The 20,993-nt window shown below is 37.3% G+C and overlaps 1 protein-coding gene across 1 annotated transcript in view; it reads left to right on the top strand.

The window, feature by feature from the left end:
- Window positions 1-2,691: 2,691 nt before the first annotated feature.
- The window catches only part of LOC124595635 (mediator of RNA polymerase II transcription subunit 14), a 187,136-nt gene continuing 168,834 nt past the window's right edge, over window positions 2,692-20,993 (top strand). The window contains exons 1-4 of the mRNA XM_047134464.1: window positions 2,692-2,825; window positions 7,855-8,032; window positions 8,145-8,277; window positions 10,831-11,004. Of these exons, the coding sequence (XP_046990420.1) occupies window positions 7,884-8,032; window positions 8,145-8,277; window positions 10,831-11,004 (456 nt within the window). The 5' untranslated portion in view covers window positions 2,692-2,825; window positions 7,855-7,883. The remainder of the gene's footprint in view (window positions 2,826-7,854; window positions 8,033-8,144; window positions 8,278-10,830; window positions 11,005-20,993) is intronic.

Raw genomic sequence — 20,993 nt, 5'->3', positions numbered from 1 at the left:
ACACTGGGCATCGCATGAAAGACATGATAAGATTCCTAGGAGGGACACCTATTATATTACGGGTAACTGTCATATAGTTTCAGTGCTTCAAACAGCTTTTTTAGTGGGCCGCTGTTATATGCTTTTTCAAGATCTACAAACACTAAATGTTTTTCCAGATTTTTTCAGCTCTTTTTCTATCAACTGACTTAGGGAGAATATGTTATAAATACATGATCTGCCTGCTCTAGATTCACTGTGCTGTTTGATGTCTGTAATATTTCTGCTGCGATTCAGTTTCGCAAAATCCATCCATACAACTTTCCTAACGAGCTGGTTACACTGATGCTTCTATAATTATTACAGCGTTTTCAGTTTCCTTTTTTGTAAAAGGAATTTATATTAAAATCTTCTGGTGTCGCTACACCATTCCTCATCAGTTTATTAAAGAAGCATACCAGCATTTCCTAGAAAATACTGGTCATATTTTGTTAACTCCATAGCTTTGGCTCCCAGTCCTGTGGATTTATTATGTTTTGCCCATCTGACAATCTTTTCTGCTGCGTTCTGTACCACTGGTTATCTCCACATTTCAACTGGTATACTCAGAGTACTCTTTTCTGTTCATTCTCGCTTCCTTTTTGTAACAGTAGCGTTTTTACTCTAGCTGCACTAATGTGTTTTATTGTTTTCCAGGCATCTCTTACATTGGTAGTTCTCAAATACCTATAGATCTCCTCATACTTTTTTGTCCGAAATCACATGTTTTGGTCTTGATATTTCTTTTTCAATGTCTCTGTTGTATCATGCACAGCACATCCTTTCTTCACTGTCTCTATGTTTAACCACTTCTGGTATAGCTATTTATTTTCTTTCGCCATTTTCTCAATTGCCTTTGTCCACTACTCCAAATTCATATTCTTAGAACTATGCTTTATCCATAGAGCTCTTGTGATGCGAATTCATTGATTTACGTAATATTATTTAATAAGTAGGCTTATCTCTTCGTGTATACGAATTTCACAGAATCTTGTTGTAAACTTTCCAAATTACTTCTGGTTGCTTCAGCTATTTTACTTTCTCTTCATTATTACAATGAATGTTGATATTATTATGTTTTACTATAGCTGTTGCTCTGACTACAGGGTGTTACAAAAAGGTAGGGCCAAACTTTCAGGAAACATTCCTCACACACAAAGAAAGAAAATATGTTATGCGGACATGTGTTCGGAAACGCTTACTTTCCATGTTAGAGCTCATTTTATTACTTCTCTTCAAATCACATTAATCATGGAATGGAAACACACAGCAACAGAACGTACCAGCATGACTTCAAACATTTTGTTACAGGAAACGTTCAAAGTTTCCTCTGTTAGCGAGGATACATGCATCCACCCTCCATCGCATGGAATCCCTGATGCACTGATGCAGCCCTGGAGAATGGCGTATTGTATCACACCAGTCCACAATAAGAGCATGAAGAGTCTCTACATTTGGTACCGGGGTTGCGTAGACAAGAGCTTTCAAATGACCCCATAAATGAAAGTCAAGAGGGTTGAGGCCAGGAGAGCGTGGAGGCCATGGAATTGGTCTGCCTCTACCAATCCTTCAGTCACCGAATCTGTTGTTGAGAAGCGTACGAACACTTCGACTGAAATGTGCAGGAGCTCCATCGTGCATGAACCACATGTTGTGTCGTACTTGTAAAGGCACATGTTCTAGCAGTACAGGTAGAGTATCCCGTATGAAATCATCATAACGTTCTCCATTGAGCGTAGGTGGAAGAACATGGGGCCCAATCAAGACATCACCAACAATGCCTGCCCAAACGTTCACAGAAAATCTGTGTTGATGACGTGATTGCACAACTGCGTGCTGATTCTCGTCAGCCCAAACATGTTGATGGTGAAAATTTACAATTTGATCACGTTGGAATGAAGCCTCATCCGTAAAGAGAACATTTGCACTGAAATGATGATTGACACACTGTTGGATGAACCATTCGCAGAAGTGTACCCTTGGAGCCCAATCAGCTGCTGATAGTGCCTGCACACGCTGTACATGGTACGGAAACAACTGGTTCTCCCGTAGCACTCTCCATACAGTGACGTGGTCAACGTTACCTTGTACAGCAGCAACTGCTCTGACGCTGACATTAGGGTTATCGTCAACTGCACGAAGAATTGCCTCGTCCATTGCAGTTATCTTCGTCGTTCTAGGTCTTCCTCGGTCGCGAGTCATAGGCTAGAATGTTCCTTGCTCCCTAAGACGCCGATCAATTGCTTCGAACGTCTTCCTGTCGGGACACCTTCGTTCTAGAAATCTGTCTCGATACAAACGTACCGCGCCACGGCTATTGCCCCATGCTAATCCGTACATCAAATGGGCATCTGCCAACTCCGCATTTGTAAACATTCCACTGACTGCAAAACCACGTTCGTGATGAACACTAGCCTGTTGATGCTACGTACTGATGTGCTTGATGCTAGTTCTGTAGAGCAATGAGTCGCATGTCAACACAAGCACCGAAGTCAACATGGCCTTCCTTCAATTGGGCCAACTGGCGGTGAATCGAGGAAGTACACTACATACTGACGAAACTAAAATGAGCTCTAACATGGAAATTAAGCGTTTCCGGACACATGTTCACATAACATCTTTTCTTTATTTGTGTGTGAGGAATGTTTCCTGAAAGTGCTTGTCAACTGAAGATGCAACGAAAAGTTTACACATCGCTGGTTTGCTCAGTAGTTGCGATCATGATTGTACGTGTTGTTGTTGAATGTTGATGTGTAAATATTAATGCAAGGGAAGTAGTTGTTGTTTTGGCTGATAAATGTAAAGAGGTAAGTGTTCTCATTACATTATATGTGTTTCAGTTTCTATTTAAGGGACATTAGCAAAATAATAATTTTTTAACTAGAATTGAGAGCTCGAGGCTTTTAATACCGTTGTCTTAAATGTGTGTAATTGCGTTGATAAACCTAGAATGTAAGCTGTAAGCCAAAAATAAGCTACAGTTTTACTTATTTAGGCTTCGTTTGGCCATTGATATGAAGATTGTCACGTACGAAGTTTTGATCTGATTGAATGTTTTTAAGAAACCGTCTCAGAAGTTCGTTAACATTTTCTTTTGCCAGGACAGTGTACCAAAAATTCCGTCCTGCTACCAAGGCTTAGTACTGAGATTTTTAGCAGAGATTAACTTTTTTCCAAGTGATGACTTACTAGCCAAACACCTTAACCCCCAATCTAGAGGATCAGAATTTTCTGCACGATCTCGGAATTAAATTTGTGATAAGCTGTGATTATTTGACCAGAGACGTATAAGTTGCGTTAATGACGTTTGTAAAAGAAGGTCTCGATCCCAATGTACTCTTGTGATATTTTGTTTTCTTCAGTACAAACCGTAGTTATTTTTTATTTTTTTGTATATTTCTTACGCAGTTCTCATCGTGCTCACATTGTACAATTGTGTAGCTCGTAAGAAACACAGTCTATGTACCTATGCCTTGGTAATTCTATGTGGCAAATTTTCTATAGTACAAAAACTTACCCCAGCTTTTCTGTAAGATTATCAGTAAGTCTAATTTTGCTATGTTATCTCCATTTGCAGTGTCACTTGTTCTAGAATAATATTTCAAACTGAATTCTGCCCATTCCATGTTATATCAACCAATAACTAGGATTTGTAACCCTCCATTACAGATTTTCACAAAACTTTCCACATTTGCCTTGGATTCGTAACATTTACAAAGTAATTATGTTTTGATAATTTTGCTCTTTGAGAATGTCCATGGTAAGTGAAACTTCTCAAGAGACATACTCATAACTCAGGTCTTTATGAAGCTTTTTGATTTATAACTTTTCTCAGAAGTTAAGAGAGACTTATAGTGAAAAAGAAAAGAAAAAGCCATTACTTAGGCAGTAAAGCAGCTACAAAAACCAGTAATGTGTGTCACTTTCCCATTTATGGAAAAATTACAAGGCTGAAGATATTGCTCCAACATGCAGGGCATCTAGTTTTGCTCTCAAACAATTCCTAAGATTGTTCTCTCTCTGATAAAATAAAAATAAAGGTGAGTTTCACATGAATAGACACACAAATAAACTGGAGATCTAAATCATTTTTGCTGTGATGAAAAAAAGGATAATTCTCTGTTAGTTCATTCATGCCTGACACCCACTGCCTTAGATTTAGGGATATCAAATTAACATATTTAAATAGCAAATAAATGAACTTTAAGTGTCAGTAATTTATTTCATTTGAATAAGTCATTAATTTTTGAAGTATTATATTAGACTAAATCCTATTTATCTGTGCAGCTAACCTCCTGCTCACAGTGATATGGAAGTGTTCCTTATATGCCTGTGATAGCTTGCTTTTAACCTGTACAGGTGTGAAAACATTGCAAAATCGTGCAATGTTCAATATCAGTGACGTGCAACACTCAGTCCATTTGGCCTCGGTTTATGTTTGTCTGTCTGTGAGGCAGGTCATATTTGTTTGCAGTGCCGTTAGAATTCATTTTCCATCGTAGTTACTGGCAAGCTTAATTAATGTTCCAGCAATGACAGATTATTTTAATACATGATGCTGAAAACTGCAGCTTTGTAATTCACAATGAAATCCAAAGTTACCACTGGACAAGAAGCAGCTGAACAGTCCATTCTGTTTGAGTGATTAAGAGGAAAATAGACCGGTAATAGTAAATCACTGCTTTATAAGTAATGATATGGATCATGCTGTAGGATTTTTAAATGGTGCTCAGAAGGAAAGGGTTGCCGAAATGATACCCATGAGTCAAGAAACTGCTTTATTTCACTGATGGATGTGCTACTTAATAAAAAGAAAGCACTCCGTCTTCAGGCCACACGTGGCCCACTGGGACCATCCGACCGTCGTATCCTCCTCAGATGAGGATGCGGATAGGAGGGGCGTGTGGTCAGCACATCAGCACACCGCTCTCCCGGTCGTTGTGATGGTTTTCTTTGACCGGAGCCGGTACTATTCGGTCGAGTAGCTCCTCAATTGGCATCACGAGGCTGAGTGCACCCCGAAAAATGGCAACAGCGCATGGCGGCTGGATGGTCATCCATCCAAGTGCCGACCACACCCGACAGCACTTAACTTCGGAGATCTCACGGGAACCGGTGTATCCACTGCGGCACGGCCGTTGCCTAAATATACAATTAGAAAAAGCCTTAATAACTTGAGTGAACACAAAATTGATTTTTCTGTTGACATTGATTATTCCTTTTTAGCTGGTAGCCGTGGCAAATCTCTGTGTGATTGAGTAGGAGGAACTGTAAAAGATATATTGAGAAAAGCTAGACTTCATCTAGGGGATATTGTACAAACAACAACTGAATCTGGTGTTCACAATTTCTGCAAGACTGATATTGACAAATTGCCCCCTCCCCCACCTTCTTAGAGAAAATCAATGTAGATTTTCTACACAAGAACCTTGAGATGAGGTTTTTGACAACTCATATAGTACCTGGTACCTTAAATTTTCACAATTACAAACACTTTCCTGTGATTGATTAGATATTAGAATAATAACTTGTTCTTAAAATCTTGGTTACCTCGTTGTATGAAAATGTCCCGCAATGGACATGCACTCATCCTCAATTAAACTGTTTTGTAGCAGCTTTATATGATGACAGGTGGTATTTTGCCCTCGTCAAGAATGTGATCAAGAAGGATATCCTGGACTGCTTTTTGCCCTCCCGCGTGGACCAGCAATGGCTTGAGAAGAAAGACTTGTTTTATACCTTAGGAAAACATTTTATGTAGTGTTGTTATACTTGATTGAACCACATTTATAATACTGTATTATTTTAATGGGAACAATATGAAGGTAACAGAACCTAATTTGTCATTCTAGATTAAAAATAGAGATACTACTTAAAGTTTTATTTCAGAATTCTAAGCATCTTCACTGATGAACACGTACATTTTTAATTTAAACATTTATCTGCCTAGAAAACTCGAAGACCTAACACTCTAAATGTGCTGAGGACCAAAAGAAATGTTTTTTTTTTTTTTTTTTTAGATTAAAAAAAACGGTATTGTATGACTTATGAAATTAGCACACACAATCTATTGTGTTAATACATTTATTAACATCCGAGAATTATAAACTCTACTTCAAGTCCAGAGAAAATTGCATTGAATTGGCCAGAAAAAGAAAATTAAAAACTTGAGAGCAGAAGGTGTCTTACACATTACCTTTTTCAGACTAAATGGGCTAAGTCCAACAGAGCTATCAAGCTGTAATGGTTGACAAAATGTAGGCTACCTAAATATGAGAGGTGTAAACAGTATGCAACTAGTGAGGTGATTTTAATTTGTGCAGGAAAACTGATGTTTAGCTTTGTTGTGGACGACTTTATCAGCAGCAGCCTGGGATTCATAAAGTCCTTTTCTATCATTTTGAATGTCTTTGAATGGTAAAGAAGGGCATGCTGCAGTAATTACATTTCATAAACCTTCTTGCAGTTTTCTATTAGGGCAAAATTTCTATCACGAGATAGGAAACTGTGGCCTGAAACCAGATACTTATGCACAATGAACATGTACATATATGTAAGTACACAGCTTTTGTTATGATGTCACTTCAAATCACAAGATTCCTTTTGTTACCAGTTACATTGACAGCATTTTTAGTGCAATTCAGGACATGGAACAGACATGATGCTATGTTGTTAGCTCCACGAGACCCATCATCCTCATGCCACAAACACATTATTGCCTCACTGTTGTCATGAGTATGAACACAGAAATTGTAACATGAAAGGTGGTGTAAGTAGAACATATCCGGGCCTGTAAGAATTGGAACAATGTGGTCAATAGCCTACTTGTTGCAGATCGATTGCTAATGTACACATGTTACTTCCAGGCATAGTCAAAGACATCACATCATCATTCTCCATGTGAGACATTCCACTTTCTGCCTTCCTGTGATGCAGTTCTAGTGCTTTCTGAGCTTTTCTGTTCTCTGGTGAGTATCCTTTCCCCTCAATGTGGAACGAGTCACATGTCTTACAATTGGTCTCTGTAAATTTGACTTTAAATGCTTTGTATAAGCGACTAATATTAAGATCACAGCTGAGGTATTTTTTAGAAGACTTCCTTCTTCCATAATGAGTCTCCTTTCTTGGAACTGACAGTATATGTTACTTTATTAGTAGATATCATTATATTTGCAGCTATATGCACCACATCTGTTATCAGGGTACGACACTTGATCCATCTTCAGTTTATTGGTTAACGTTGCAATCCTCTTTGAAACACAAAATATGTCCATGAATGTTTTACAGCCTACTCTGTAATGTTCACCTTTTCTATCAGGAGCCATATACACTATACTTGATAGACGACAGCTGTTCTCAGACAAATTTGTATTTGTCTTGTGATTGAGAATGTTGAAGTGGTGCAATGTATCTATGAACAATTACATGCAACTAACATAATGCTGACTTTGAAAATGTGTAAGGTTGTTGGAAAAATAAAAGTGTGGTCAAGACCTAAGAAAAGTTATCAGAAGTGGTTCCAAATGGCTACATCGTCTCACAGCATTTTCATGCAAATTGCAGCATTATTTGAGGTGTTATTGGTCTGCTCAGCTTTAGTTCTGGAATTTTTTAGTAACAAGAAGTAGGTGCTAAGAATTTGAGGGTGTTTTTTCATGAAATCGCAAATTATCTGTTTTCATAACAGTTAGAAATGCAATGCTAATAGATCTCTCAAGGGGCTTGAATATATTACACACCTGCTGTGGATTTGTAGACACTTTTGCTACTTTAATTTTTAAGTCAAGCACTTGTGCTTGCTAAATTTTCTGTGATGGATTAATATATTTGTTACAGATTAATTGGCAAAGCTGACGGAGGGAAATATGGCCCCAGTTCCTCTGGAGGGCCATCAGACCCCTGTGGCCAACAATGTGCCCCAGGAAGCATCCCGAGGGGGCTCCATATCCTTGGGAATCCTTATCGATTTCATCATACAGAGGACTTACCATGAGCTCACAGTTTTGGCTGAGCTGTAAGTTTGTAGTTTATAGGTTATATGACTGGGAGTACTCCTTGAACAATAAGAATAATAATTTTTTACTGTGTTTATTAAAAAGTACAAGTAACAAAACTTTCAATTACAGCTTACCCCGTAAGACTGACATGGAGAGGAAGATAGAGATTTATAATTTTTCTGCCAGAACTCGTCAGCTATTTGTGAGGCTGCTGGCACTTGTGAAATGGGCAAACAGTGCCTCAAAAGTTGACAAATCAGCTGTAAGTATAGTAGCTAAAGGTTAAAGTTGTGGTGAGCTTTCCATGAGGTGTTATAGCTGTTAAAATTTAATTACATTAAAGTACTGAATATCAGTAAAGTCATGAGAAAGGCGAATTTTAGACCAGTTTGCACTCAGTAAATGATATGTACAAGAAAAAAAGCAACCAGTCCAGTAATTCTTGGTGGAATAAATGTGGGTTTTGTCCATCTTCTGGTAGGGAGTGTATTATTTTGTAAGTTAAAGGCTGTGACTTTTTTTGTTGCATGCTGCGGTTGTAGTTGTCAACTGGTACCACAGTGAATGATGGGAAGTGAACAATAGTTGGATGATTCAACACACTGTCAGAACCAGTGTGAAAATAGCATTTGATAAACATCGTGATGTGGACTGTTTGAAAATACATGTTGGCATAATCGAATATATTGTGTGGGATGCTTTCACATAAAACAGAATATTCTGTAAAGTTGAAACTGTACTGTTAGGTTTCTGCCTGACCATTGCCTTGGAAATCGGGGCGTTCTGAAAATATCCCACGAAGTTTTTAGGTTTCTGCATGACCATTGCCTTGGAAATCAGGCTGTTCTGAAAATATCCGATGAAGTTTTTGAAACAGCAATTGAGCAGTCCGATACCACAGCCAGTTTTCCTCCAATCACATTCGTTGGATCTACCAACTCACAGCCAAAATAGAACATTGGAATATGAACCAATATTCTAACAAATCTCATATTCCCAGAAACAAACAATACAAAAAATAACTACGAACACCTGTAGCCAATCTTATAATTCGTAATAGCCAAATCATAATCGTCAGACTTGCATGCTCCATGTCAGAAACAGAAGTAATCAATTCATATCTTCCCCCAAAACTAGTCATTAGATTCAGTAATTCTTATTGGCTACCGGATATTATCATTGATTGGTTACGGCCAGCAGAAAAGCCACTGACACCATAAGTGATTGTGCTTCAGTATGTAAAGTGTAAAGTCACTCAGTTTCCCACAATATGATATTTGTGAGAAAATTAATGAGACTGATTTTGTGACACGCCAAAGTTTTTTTTATTTTTCTCAAACAGTAATATTGTCCCATCACAAGGTTTTGAATCAGGTGAAAAGGGGGGGGGGGGGCTGTGGAACAACGGGAATGCCTTTCGGGATCAAAAATTCTGTGATGAAAGTGTCCATGTAATGTGGGGCATTCTCATGATGCAGTATCTACTTGTCTGCCATATCCGGTCCCACTCAGTTCACCCTTTTCCTGAGCCTTTCAAGAACTTGTGTGAAACACAGTGGACAGTTTGTTGTGGAGGAACAAATTCTTTATGCATGATACCCGTACTGTCAGAAAAGCAAATCAGCATTATTTTGGTCTTTGATTTGTTAATGTGAGCGTTTTTCGGTTGAGGAGATGTCTCAGTGTGCCATTTCGCACTTTTCTGCTTTGTCTCCGGATCATATTCAAAAATCCAGGATTCATCACCTTTGACGACATGACTGAACCATTCGTGGTCATTGGCAATCCTCTCAAGATGATCAGCGCACACATTTCTCCAGTAGCCCTTCTGCTCACTCGTGAGGTCTTTTGGTGCAATTTTGGCATTAATCTTTCACATTTGCAAATCTTTAGTCAAAATTTGTTCTACAGTGAAAGTGCTGAAGTTTAACTGGTCACCCATCATCCTTACATAGTTTGATCTCACAATGGTACACAAATGTTCGACATTTCCATCGATTTTTTTAAGTTGAAGGTCTCCCTGAGTGAGGTTCATCTTCAGCATGTTCTCGGCCTTCCAAAAATGACTTAAACCAAATGAGAACTTGTGCTCTTGATAAGGAGTGTTTCCCGTAGACCTGTTTCAACTTTTCAAAGGTTCCACTCAAGGATTCCGCAAGTTTAACACAAAACTAGACTGCGTAACATTGCTCTTAATTCTGCTGTGCCATTTTTGTAACACACAGCAAAAATGCAACTGTGCTGATGGTGCTCTCAAAAATCACACCATAGCTGTACAGAGCTGTTAGTTGGACTGAGTACCTGGAAGGGATGAACACAACATTCTATAGAAGTAGAACAATGCAGCCTTGCCATATCACTCATATTGTTGTCAGTCTCATTACTTTTCTCACATACCTTGTGATATAATTATTTGCCTTAGCCCCATTTTTGGAAGTATTCTGTTGGTGCACATTGCATAGCAACACAATTCAAGTATCACCTTGTTGCTTGGAGTAGTTTTACTTGTATAGCTTTTCTGAGAACTTGTGTTGTTGGAGTTTCATTCAGATGATAAATACAGGAATACCCTTCTCCCTGCACACCACTCCTCTCTATAAATCAGTCATATTACTTCATTATCTCAGCTTTTTCCCTTTCAAACCTTACTACAGTGGTCTCCTGTATTCTAGTAAGGCAATTGAAATAAGGGAAAAACAGTTTCAGTAATGTTCATGTATAGAAATACACCAGTTAGACTGTGTATATTTTGTCTGAGTGTGTGCTGTTATCAAAGATTTTATCATGTGTCTTAATAGCTTTTTTTCTTTTCTAGCAAATAATGGCATTCCTGGACAAGCAGTCTATGTTGTTTGTGGACACTGCCGATATGTTGGCTCGAATGGCTAGGGAGACTCTGGTGCACGCTCGCTTGCCCAACTTCCATATTCCTGCTGCAGTTGAGGTGCTTACAACTGGGACCTATTCTCGATTGCCTGCTGTTATAAGAGTATGTATTATGTCTTCCAATTCTTATTCCATTGTTATTTGATTATCCCCCTTATTTTCCCATGTTATACACCGTGAATTTTGTCTATCACATATGTATGTTGCAACTTAAAGCCATTAGTTTATCCATGTCCTTTGTTTTCATATGTAATGTGTTGTTGACCTTCTACACAAAAATCCTCATGCACCCAGATATCATTCAAGATAGTTCACCATTTTGAACCAGACATGAATATGACGGGCCAGATGTAAACATCACGAGTCAGATGTGCAGGAATGAAAGCCAAGCCAAACGTAAACACTGATGGGAATGAAATTTGGACCAAGCGTTAGCATTACCAGTCTAACCTTTGAGACTAACACTTGTCAGTTACAATTGTGGTTTAGTTTTTACCTTTACACCACATGGATTGGTCACAGTTCTTTATATCTACATTATAAAGCAAGCTTAGTAGTGGTTTTGTACCTTTGTTCCAGAAGAAAAACTTAACACTCTCTTGTTGAAGATTAGGCGTTTACATGGAAGTAGTGATGAAGAATTCGGTGACCGTGACGTGATTGTAAAAAACGGATAGCGTGCTAAACATTTACTTATAGCGAGAAATACTCTAATCATTTAGAAATATGCTGAGACTCGCTGCATAAAAGCTTATGTTTCAAAACATTTAATTGAACACCCAGGATTATTATTATTATTACATTTGATGACAAATTGTGGGAAAAATTTGTTATGTAAACAAATGTCAGATAATAGACAATGAAGGGAAAAATGTGGATGGTGGAAGGCTTTTTGATTGCTCATGTTTGAAGGTCAAAAATCCAAATGTCTAAAAAGACCAGTAGCAGAAACGCCAGTGTTTAAAAAAGTAATACCTCTTAACAGATTTAAACATATTTTGAGGTGCTTACACTTTTGCAATAATGAAACTGCTGACAGTACTGACAGTCTTTGAGGGATAAGACCTGTCATCAACCCTTGGAATTTTAAATTTAAATAAATTCACACCGTGGATGAAAATGCCAGTATAGACACATCCTCAATGTGATATAAATGATATTTAGCATATGAACAATTTAATCCATTAAATGGAGCAAGATTTGAATGAAAAGTTTACAAACAATGTGAGGCAAGTACTGGTTATTGTTACGTTTCAAAATATATTTTATATATACTGGCCATGACAAAACTGGTTGGAATAATAGGCACATCAGAGAATGTTCGTCATGTACATGTCAAAATCCATACTGAATAAGGGATGTACTTTGTTTCTTAACAACAGGTACTGTTTCCCCAATACTTTTTAAAATTGCACCAGGAAGATGCAAATGTTATCAGGACAGTACACAGCAGTAGCCAAAATATGCAAAAAAAATATATGTAAAAAACTTTGTCGGGAAAGGCAAGTGTGACAGGCACATGATATCAATGAAACACAGAAGAGTAGAGATGATTGAACACATAGACAAACAGCTTAGAAAAACAAATCAAACAACGGAAAATCCAGGATGGAATGTAACAATATTATGAAAAGGAAAGTTGCTACTCTTGTAACCTCCCCGCAAAAATGAAAGATAATGCTCAAATGTAAATGGACATAGAGCTAAGTGTAACCTCCCAGAGAAATTTTGAAACACAATAATTGAATGTTAACTAGAATACAACCTAATGTAACCTCCCAGCAAATAAATTTAATGACAATGAAAATGAGAATCGCAATCTGACTCAAGATGTAAGCTCCCACAAAAATAATAAAAAATTCAATGCTGATGAAACTTCAGTGACAATGAAAACTAAATTAGACCGAAATGTCGGTCTTTGGCCCTGTGCAAAAAATCAGAATTAATTTCTTACCTCATTGAAACTGCATGTCAAATTTCTGCTCTTATTGTTGGCCACGGCTTTTTTCTTTAAAGGAAATGGAAGGAAATCGTTGGTTCAATTAAATGGTTCTTTTGTTAAAAATTGCTTTGAAATCAAAATTATTATTGGGGCACTTGTAGAAAATTAATTACAATAAATAAACTTTACATTATCTGATGTGCGCAATGCAGCTTGGTTACCTTAATTAACAATATACCTCATTCAGCATCTTGACCAGAGACCCATGTCGACGCCTGTGACTGCATCCCGCTCGCGGCCGTACTCGACTACTAGTGCTAACAGACTGCCATTAGCAACTGAACTGTGCTACTGCTACCGACAGACTACTCTGGCCTACTGCTACCGACAGACTACTGCTCGCAACTCTCGCGCGGTCAAGCGCAGACTAGGAACGACAAATAGCTCTCTGGTCAGAGACTCTGCAATGCCTCGCCATCGCCGCCACACAACATACGTGTTTCATAACCCTCCACTGGGGGGGGCAAAAATTTGGCAGCGATGGTGAGTCATTTGAACTTGCCATTGCAAGAAAATTTTTTTTTATTTTTTTTTAACTAATTAACTTTACAGTTACAACATATATACAGATATAGTACATGAATTAAATGTGGTGCACATGCACCGAGTACCAAACATATTAGACAATGACAAAATGTGAGTCCAAAACATATTAGCAAATCAGAAAAATGTATATACAAATTATTTGATAGATAACAAAAGTGCACACGCACTGAATAACTCTTTAGCATTTTCAGAACAAATAAACAGAATGGCAAAAAATCATGTTGACAAGTGACATGAGTGCACATGCACTGCAGTTCAGAACATATCAGCAAATGAGGAAATGTATATACAATAAGTAACAAATGACATAAGTGCATACGCACGGAAGTATTGAACATATCAGGAAATCACAAAATGTATACAGAATGAGTACAAATCATATTGAAAAATGAGAAAAGTGCACAGGCACTGAAGTTCAGTAGAAAGCATATTAACACATGACATAAGTGCACATGTACTGTAGTTTAGAACATATCATCAAATCAAAAAAATGTATAGGTCCTGAATATAAATGAGGTTAGCAAAAAATGATCTTCACTATGTGACAAGTATTAGGATAGGAAAGGGAAGGATTGCATCATGGTTGTAGCACTTTAGATTGCACATAGCTGCTCTGAAAGTCCATATCTTTCCACAGAAGTACAACACCAAGTGACACAATTTGAAGTTCTTTTTCCATTAGTATTTATCAGCATAGCCAAGACACTGAAATGTCGTAGTAATCTTCCATGTTATCGTTTTGGCGGTACATCAGGTACACCAAACAGTGGGACCATAATAACGTCTCCATCACTCACGGTGGTGGACAGCATGTCGTGTCAACACCACGCTCTTACAAGGCACACCAATGTAGAATTAGTGCAAAAACCAAATATAGTGCTCCATGATCAGGAGGATGTACAGGACAAATGGATATTGCAGTAATTCAGGGTAGTGAGGTCAGAAGGTGAAGGACATTACGTCACATACTAGTCTTGATTAGGAATTACATTAGTAGTTTGCGGCATTCATAGCCCAGTTATTGAACATTTCTGTACCATGTATTCAGTATTACAGAATAATGTTCATAAAATTAAATTATTGGCATCATGGGTAATCGTATTACAATAAACAGCGGCAGTCTTTGGCCAGTTACAAAGCATATTTAGTATGACAGAATAATGTTCATCAGAAGTCTTCATTAAAAAAAAAAAAGTCAATTATTGGCCTAGCATTAACATAATACATTGAGTTATACAAATTATTGGCACTCATTGGCCAGGTATGAAAAGTCATCATTGAAAACAGGAGCTAATTAATGGCATAATTAATAACATAATTCATTTAGTGACATTAATTATTGGCACTCAGTGGCCAGTTATAGAACATGAAAAATCATCATTGAAAACAGGAGCTAATTAATGGCATAATTAATAACATAATTCATTTAGTGACATTAATTATTGGCACTCAGTGGCCAGCTATAGAACATGAAAAATCATCATTGAAAACAGGAGCTAATTAATGGCATAATTAATAACATAATTCATTTAGTGACATTAATTATTGGCACTCAGTGGCCAGCAAGTATTGAATAGTATAAAACATTGTTCATCATTCAGTATTATTCAGATCATTAAGAAGTCATTATTAAAAATCAGTTAATTACAGTCATAGCATTAATAATCATGGGAATTATAAGTAGTCTCATTACAATAAACAGTGGCAGTTATTAGCCAGTTACAAAGCATTATTTTATATATTTTTTTTGTATCATTAAGAAGTCATTACTGAAGTGACATACTATTCATAGCTGATCAGCATTACTCAGAACTCTCTTAAACTGGTATCATTATTTGGGACTGGTAATACATTTTTTGTTAGCAATGCATTGCTTAGGGTAATTATAGGGGAAAGCAAGAAGAAAAAATTTGTTTCTGGTTTGTTGGTATAAATGAAAATGTGTAACGTCATCTGTCATAAGTCAGCTGTGGCAAGATTATGAAACAAGTAGAGTATATGTAATCACCTTCATAGATTTAATGAACAACTGCTTATAGCACATTAATCTCATAAATAATTTCTCCTGCAAAAAATGTATAAAAATGGATTATTAAGCTGAAAAGAGAAATGCATTTTATGCTGAAAAGTAGTGAACTTCGAATTAACAGGTAGTGAAATGTGTATAAAAAATGTGTTCCATAGCTGTCCTTTCCAAAACCTTCAGTCATTATACTGTGCAATATAACACCTGCTGTCAAAACGAACTGCAACAAATACTTAAATAACTACATAGCATAAATATAACTTCAACATTATCCTCATCTGCAAAGAAAACTTCATTATCCATATCATCATAACTCCATTATCATCATCATCACCTGTAAAGAAAAACTTCATTGTTCATAGTAGCACATCCTTCATCATTACTCTTCATCAGCATTCATTATCATCTGCAAAAATCACTTCATTAGTCATTACACAACTATTCCTTATCTCTAGCATATTTCATCACTTAAAATTAGGATGTGTAGTTCTGTCTGACAGCTTGCATCAATCACCTTGTATTCTGAAAGAAAAAATTACTTAAGACTGCTATTCTACGATGTGTATAGTATATTCTTGTTAATGCTTGTTAATCCTGATCCATTTACTCTTCCTCATAAAGTTATTGCATCTTCTTTCGATCATTCCGTAGGTGAAGTTCCCATTTCTGTGTAATTTATTTCCTTTACACGTTATTTTTTTCTGAAAATGATGAACAGAGTTTAATATCCTGCATTTACATCATATACTCACTAAATAATGACTGGTTTAAGGTAACATAATTAAGCATACAGCATAACATGACAGAAAACGTAATATGTCAAAGACATTGACAGTGTTCAAATGCAAAAATGTACACAGAATATCACAATGCAGCAGCAAAAAATGTAAAACAGTCACGATCTTGAGATGTCATAAGGCAAAAAATGTCAAAGTCGACTGGTGTTTGCTATGTCTTCACCATTTCATAATGCATACGAACAAAACATGAAATAATCGTATATATATATATATATATATATATATATATATAAGAAAGAAAAAATGTGATGTTCATTGTGTTCAGCTTGTATGTAGTGTAGTTAATAGAGGCGATAATTAAAGCCTTTAATGGAGAAAAAATGTAATGAAATTAACATGTCATTAGATAACATTGCACAATTAGTCATAAAATACGTAAGTGTCCCTGGAAAAAAATGTGCACAGTCTGATATATAACGACAAGAAAAGCGACCTGCTAACCTTACCTTGCCGGGCACTTGCCAAGAAAAATACGATAATCATCAGTAGTTAGTCATGTGAATATAATTGCATAAGTGGTCATAAAGATTAGTAAATGGCACCATAGCATGTTACATCATAAAGTGGTTTCATTCAATAAACGGTTTAATGTTTGAGATATGGTGATTGCCTTTCGATTTTCTGGTTCTCAAAGTTTCGACGTGTACAGCGTTGGGGTGAGGGATGCTGCGAATCCGATATGGACCTGCGTACCTTTTATTCTGCTGGATAAATAGTGTGTACGTACTAATATCTTCTGTCCAACGTGAAAGTCTCGGCGCGTACAAACCTGTTTTTGTTGTCTTCTCCGGCGCTCTGCGGCACGTTTGATGTTGTTCAGCGCAATGTCAATTATTTCATGGTGTCTTAGTCGACGACAGGTAGGGAAGTTTACTAATTCTTTAATTTTGTTTGGTGGTTCAACGTTTTTCAGTATAACAGACGGAGATAGCATAGTGGATTCATTTGGAATGGAATTAATTACATCTTGGAATGAGAGTATGTGTGTATCCCAATTAATATGTCTTTTGTGGCAGTTTATTCTACACAGCTTACCAATTTCTTTCATTAATCTTTCACAGGGGTTCGAAGAAGCATGGTACTTGGATATATAAATCGGAGAAATGTTTCTAGCTCGTAACATACATGTCCATGTAGCAGAACGAAATTGTGATCCATTATTGGAAATTACTTTCAACACATGCCCTACATGAAATAGAAAATGTTTTACAAATGCTTTCGAAACAGTTTTAGCTGTAGCTTTGCGTAACGGAGTGAAAGTAACAAATTTTGAAGTGAGCTCAACAGGGACAAATATGTAGCAAAAACCTCTTTTAGTTCTCGGAATCGGACCAAAAATGTCTACAGCGGCCATATGTTTTAATTTAACAGGTACATGAGATATAAAGGAGGAATATGTGAAGTGGTGTCTGACTTAGCTTTCTGGCAAATTTTACATGACGCTAAAACTCGTCGTATACGTTTCTCCATGTTGGTAAAATAACAGTTCTGTCTCAGTATAAGAAAACATTTTCTTGCTCCGTAATGTGCGTAACTTAAATGAGTGTACCAGATTAATTTGTTCACCAGTTCGTCAGGAATGCATAATAACCAGTTGTTGCTGTCAGGATGAGAGCGGCGAAACAGAATGTCATTGCGTACAGTGTAATGGTTTCTAATTGTAACATTATTCCTATCTTGCCAGAGGTGTGTAATCTCTTTCCACACGTTGTCTTTATTTTGCTCTTGTGCTATGTCTTGTAATGACGACGAAATGAAATTTTCAAATGCTACTTGTTGGATGTACATAACGCTGAAATTTGCTTTGCAGAAGTTGGTTGCGACGTCTTGCTGATTGTTGCTGAGAGAACGGGATAGTGCGTCTGCTATAACATTTTGTGTGCCGGGAATGTGAACTATTGTAAAATTAAATTCTTGTAAATAAAGTTTCCATCTGCTTAACCTGTCGTGCGTAAATTTAGCTGAAAGTAAGAATTGTATCGCCCTGTGGTCTGTGTAAACGGTCGTGTGTCTTCCATAAAGAAAATGCCTAAATCTCGTGAAAGCCCATTAAACGCATAATGTTTCAAGTTCTGTAACAGAATAATTTCGCTCAGCAGGTGACAGAATGCGGCTTGCAAATGCGATGTTTTTAATTACTGTAGAACCATCTTCTTCAATTTCCTGGAAAATGTGTGATGTGTTGGCAAATGTGCCAACACCTTGTAGATAGAGGAGGCCGAAATGCATGCTATCTAACGCAGACGGGCGTGAATTCTGGAACAGGATAAGTATTGAATGCTAATAAGAAAAGTATGCAGATCCTCGAATACTTAACTTTTATTTATCCTTGTTGTGAATACAGCATTCTTGATGAGACATCTCATACGATAACTTTCAAACTATGTAAGGCTAATGGCGCCTTGCTAGGTCGTAGCCATGGACTTAGCTGAAGGCTATTCTAACGGTCTCTCGGCAAATGAGAGAAAGGCTTCGTCAGTGTAGTCGCTAGCAAAGTCGTCGTACAACTGGGGGCGAGAGCTAGTCCGTATCTCGAGACCTGCCTTGTGGTGGCGCTCGGTCTGCGATCTCACAGTGGCGACACGCGGGTCCGCCATGTACTATTGGACCGCGGCCGCGGCCGATTTAAGCTACCACCTAGCAAGTGTGGTGTCTGGCGGTGACACCACAATGTGTACGCCTAAAGCGGTGTTAGAACTGTCGGTGGCAATGGAAAAATTTCTGGTAAGATCTGGGTGCGATAAAAGTGGAGCATTCAACAAAGCATGTTTCAGGTTCACGAATTCAGAATGTGCTTGCTTATCCCAAGACCAAATAGTGTTTTTACCTGTTAATTGACATAATCTAGGCGTGTCTAAAGCAGAGTGATGAATAAATTTGCGAAAAAAGTTAATTAAGCCCAAAAAATTGCGTTATTGTTTCTTCGTCGTAGGAACAGTAATGTCACGTAGAGCTTGAAGTTTTTCCGGATCAGGTGCAATGCCTTCTGCTGAAATTACGTGTCCAAGAAATTTTATAGAAGTTTTACCAAAATGCGATTTACTGAGATTAACTGTGAGTCCTTGTGCATGAAAAGTTTGTAACAGACGTTCAAGAATCATATTGTGTTCAGACCAGTTAACTTCTGCGATATGAATGTCGTCTACGTACGTCGTAATTCTGTCCTTAAGTTCTGTCGGAAGTATTGTGTTCAAACCGCGAATAAAAGCTGCTGAAGAAATAGTTAATCCGAATGGTAATTTGCAAAATTGATAACAGTCGCCGAAACAGAGAAAAGCTGTGTATTTTCTGCAATTCGGATGAAGTTGAATTTGCCAAATTCCCGATTTCAAATCTAATGTCGAATAAATAGCAGTACCATGAAATTTCTGTAAAAGTTCCTCTTAAGTCTGTGGTCGATCTGTTTCATTAATAATAATGTCATTAATGTGACGTGAATCAAGTACGAGGCGAAGTGAGCCATCTTTTTTCTTAACAATATGTAGCGGGTTTATGTACGGACTAACTGCTGGTTCTATAATTCCTTGGTCAAGCATATCCTGCAATTCTTTTTTAACCTGCTCTCTATGAATATACGGAATGGGATAATGCTTTGCTTTAAATGTGTCGTGCTGTTTGACTTGAAATTCATACATAAAGCCGGACATAGTACCAGGAACATTGTCAAAAACTGGAGCTTGTTCTAAAAGAATTTTGTGTAATTGCGTTCGTTCGTCGTCTGTATTTGCACTGCTCTGTTTAACTTTATCAGTAATCATCTGCATTACGTCGTAGTCAGCTTCGTCTGGAGTATTATAGTTATGTACGTACGTATCCGTGAACAATGTGGGATTACAGTCTATGTTACGTGTTGCGGAAATGACCTCTGTGCGGTTAATTGTTTGTTCTTCCGCAGATAATGAGTGCTGAAATTCTAAAGCCAATTGCACATTTTCATCCTTTAACATTAAATAAGAATTCTGAAAATCAATAACTGCGTCGTGTTGTACCAGAAAATTCGTACCTAAAATAACGTCTGTTGTCAATAAAGGAACAATCCAAAAATTTGAATGAAAAGTATGACCTGCAATACAAAATGATAAATGCGTCTGTAATTTAACGTCTACTCCTTTGCTCGATACTGCTCCTTTCACTTTCGTTTTGCCTAGTGGTAATGTGGGATAAGTATTCTCTTTGTTACACTCTTTAAAAGTTTCTTCATTTATTACTGACATAGGTGATCCGGAATCAATTACTGCTGAAAATTTCGATGAACCTACTTTAATTTCGATGACAGGATGTGAAATAGTTTTCTGAACAAATGGTCTTTCCTGCAAAAGAGTATCTCTGATACCATCAAAAGTAATTACATTTTCGTGAACTACATTTTGCGTGTCAAAGGTAGTGCTTGTGTTACTGGAAGATGCGACTTGTACAGTATCTAGTCAGATTCTATCTGATGTGTTACTATTTTCAGCTGGATGTTGTGGCATTTCTACTATTTGAACTGTTCTATTACTTCTTCCAGACGTGTTACGCTCTGGATGATACCTACTGTCGGGCTCATTCATGAGAATATGTTCTTGTTGATTACTTTGTTGCTGGTAAGACCGACTGTTAAACGTACGCTGATAATTGTCCTCATTATTTTTACGTCTGTCGTAATAGTCATTCCTATACGGTGCATTGCGATAGGAATTGAAATACTGTGTTTTCTGTACGTAGTTGTTCCTTTGCTG

This window comes from Schistocerca americana, chromosome 2, assembly GCF_021461395.2.
Source record: "Schistocerca americana isolate TAMUIC-IGC-003095 chromosome 2, iqSchAmer2.1, whole genome shotgun sequence".
Taxonomy (NCBI): Eukaryota; Metazoa; Arthropoda; class Insecta; order Orthoptera; family Acrididae; genus Schistocerca; species Schistocerca americana.
This window is presented reverse-complemented; position numbering and strand designations above follow the sequence as displayed.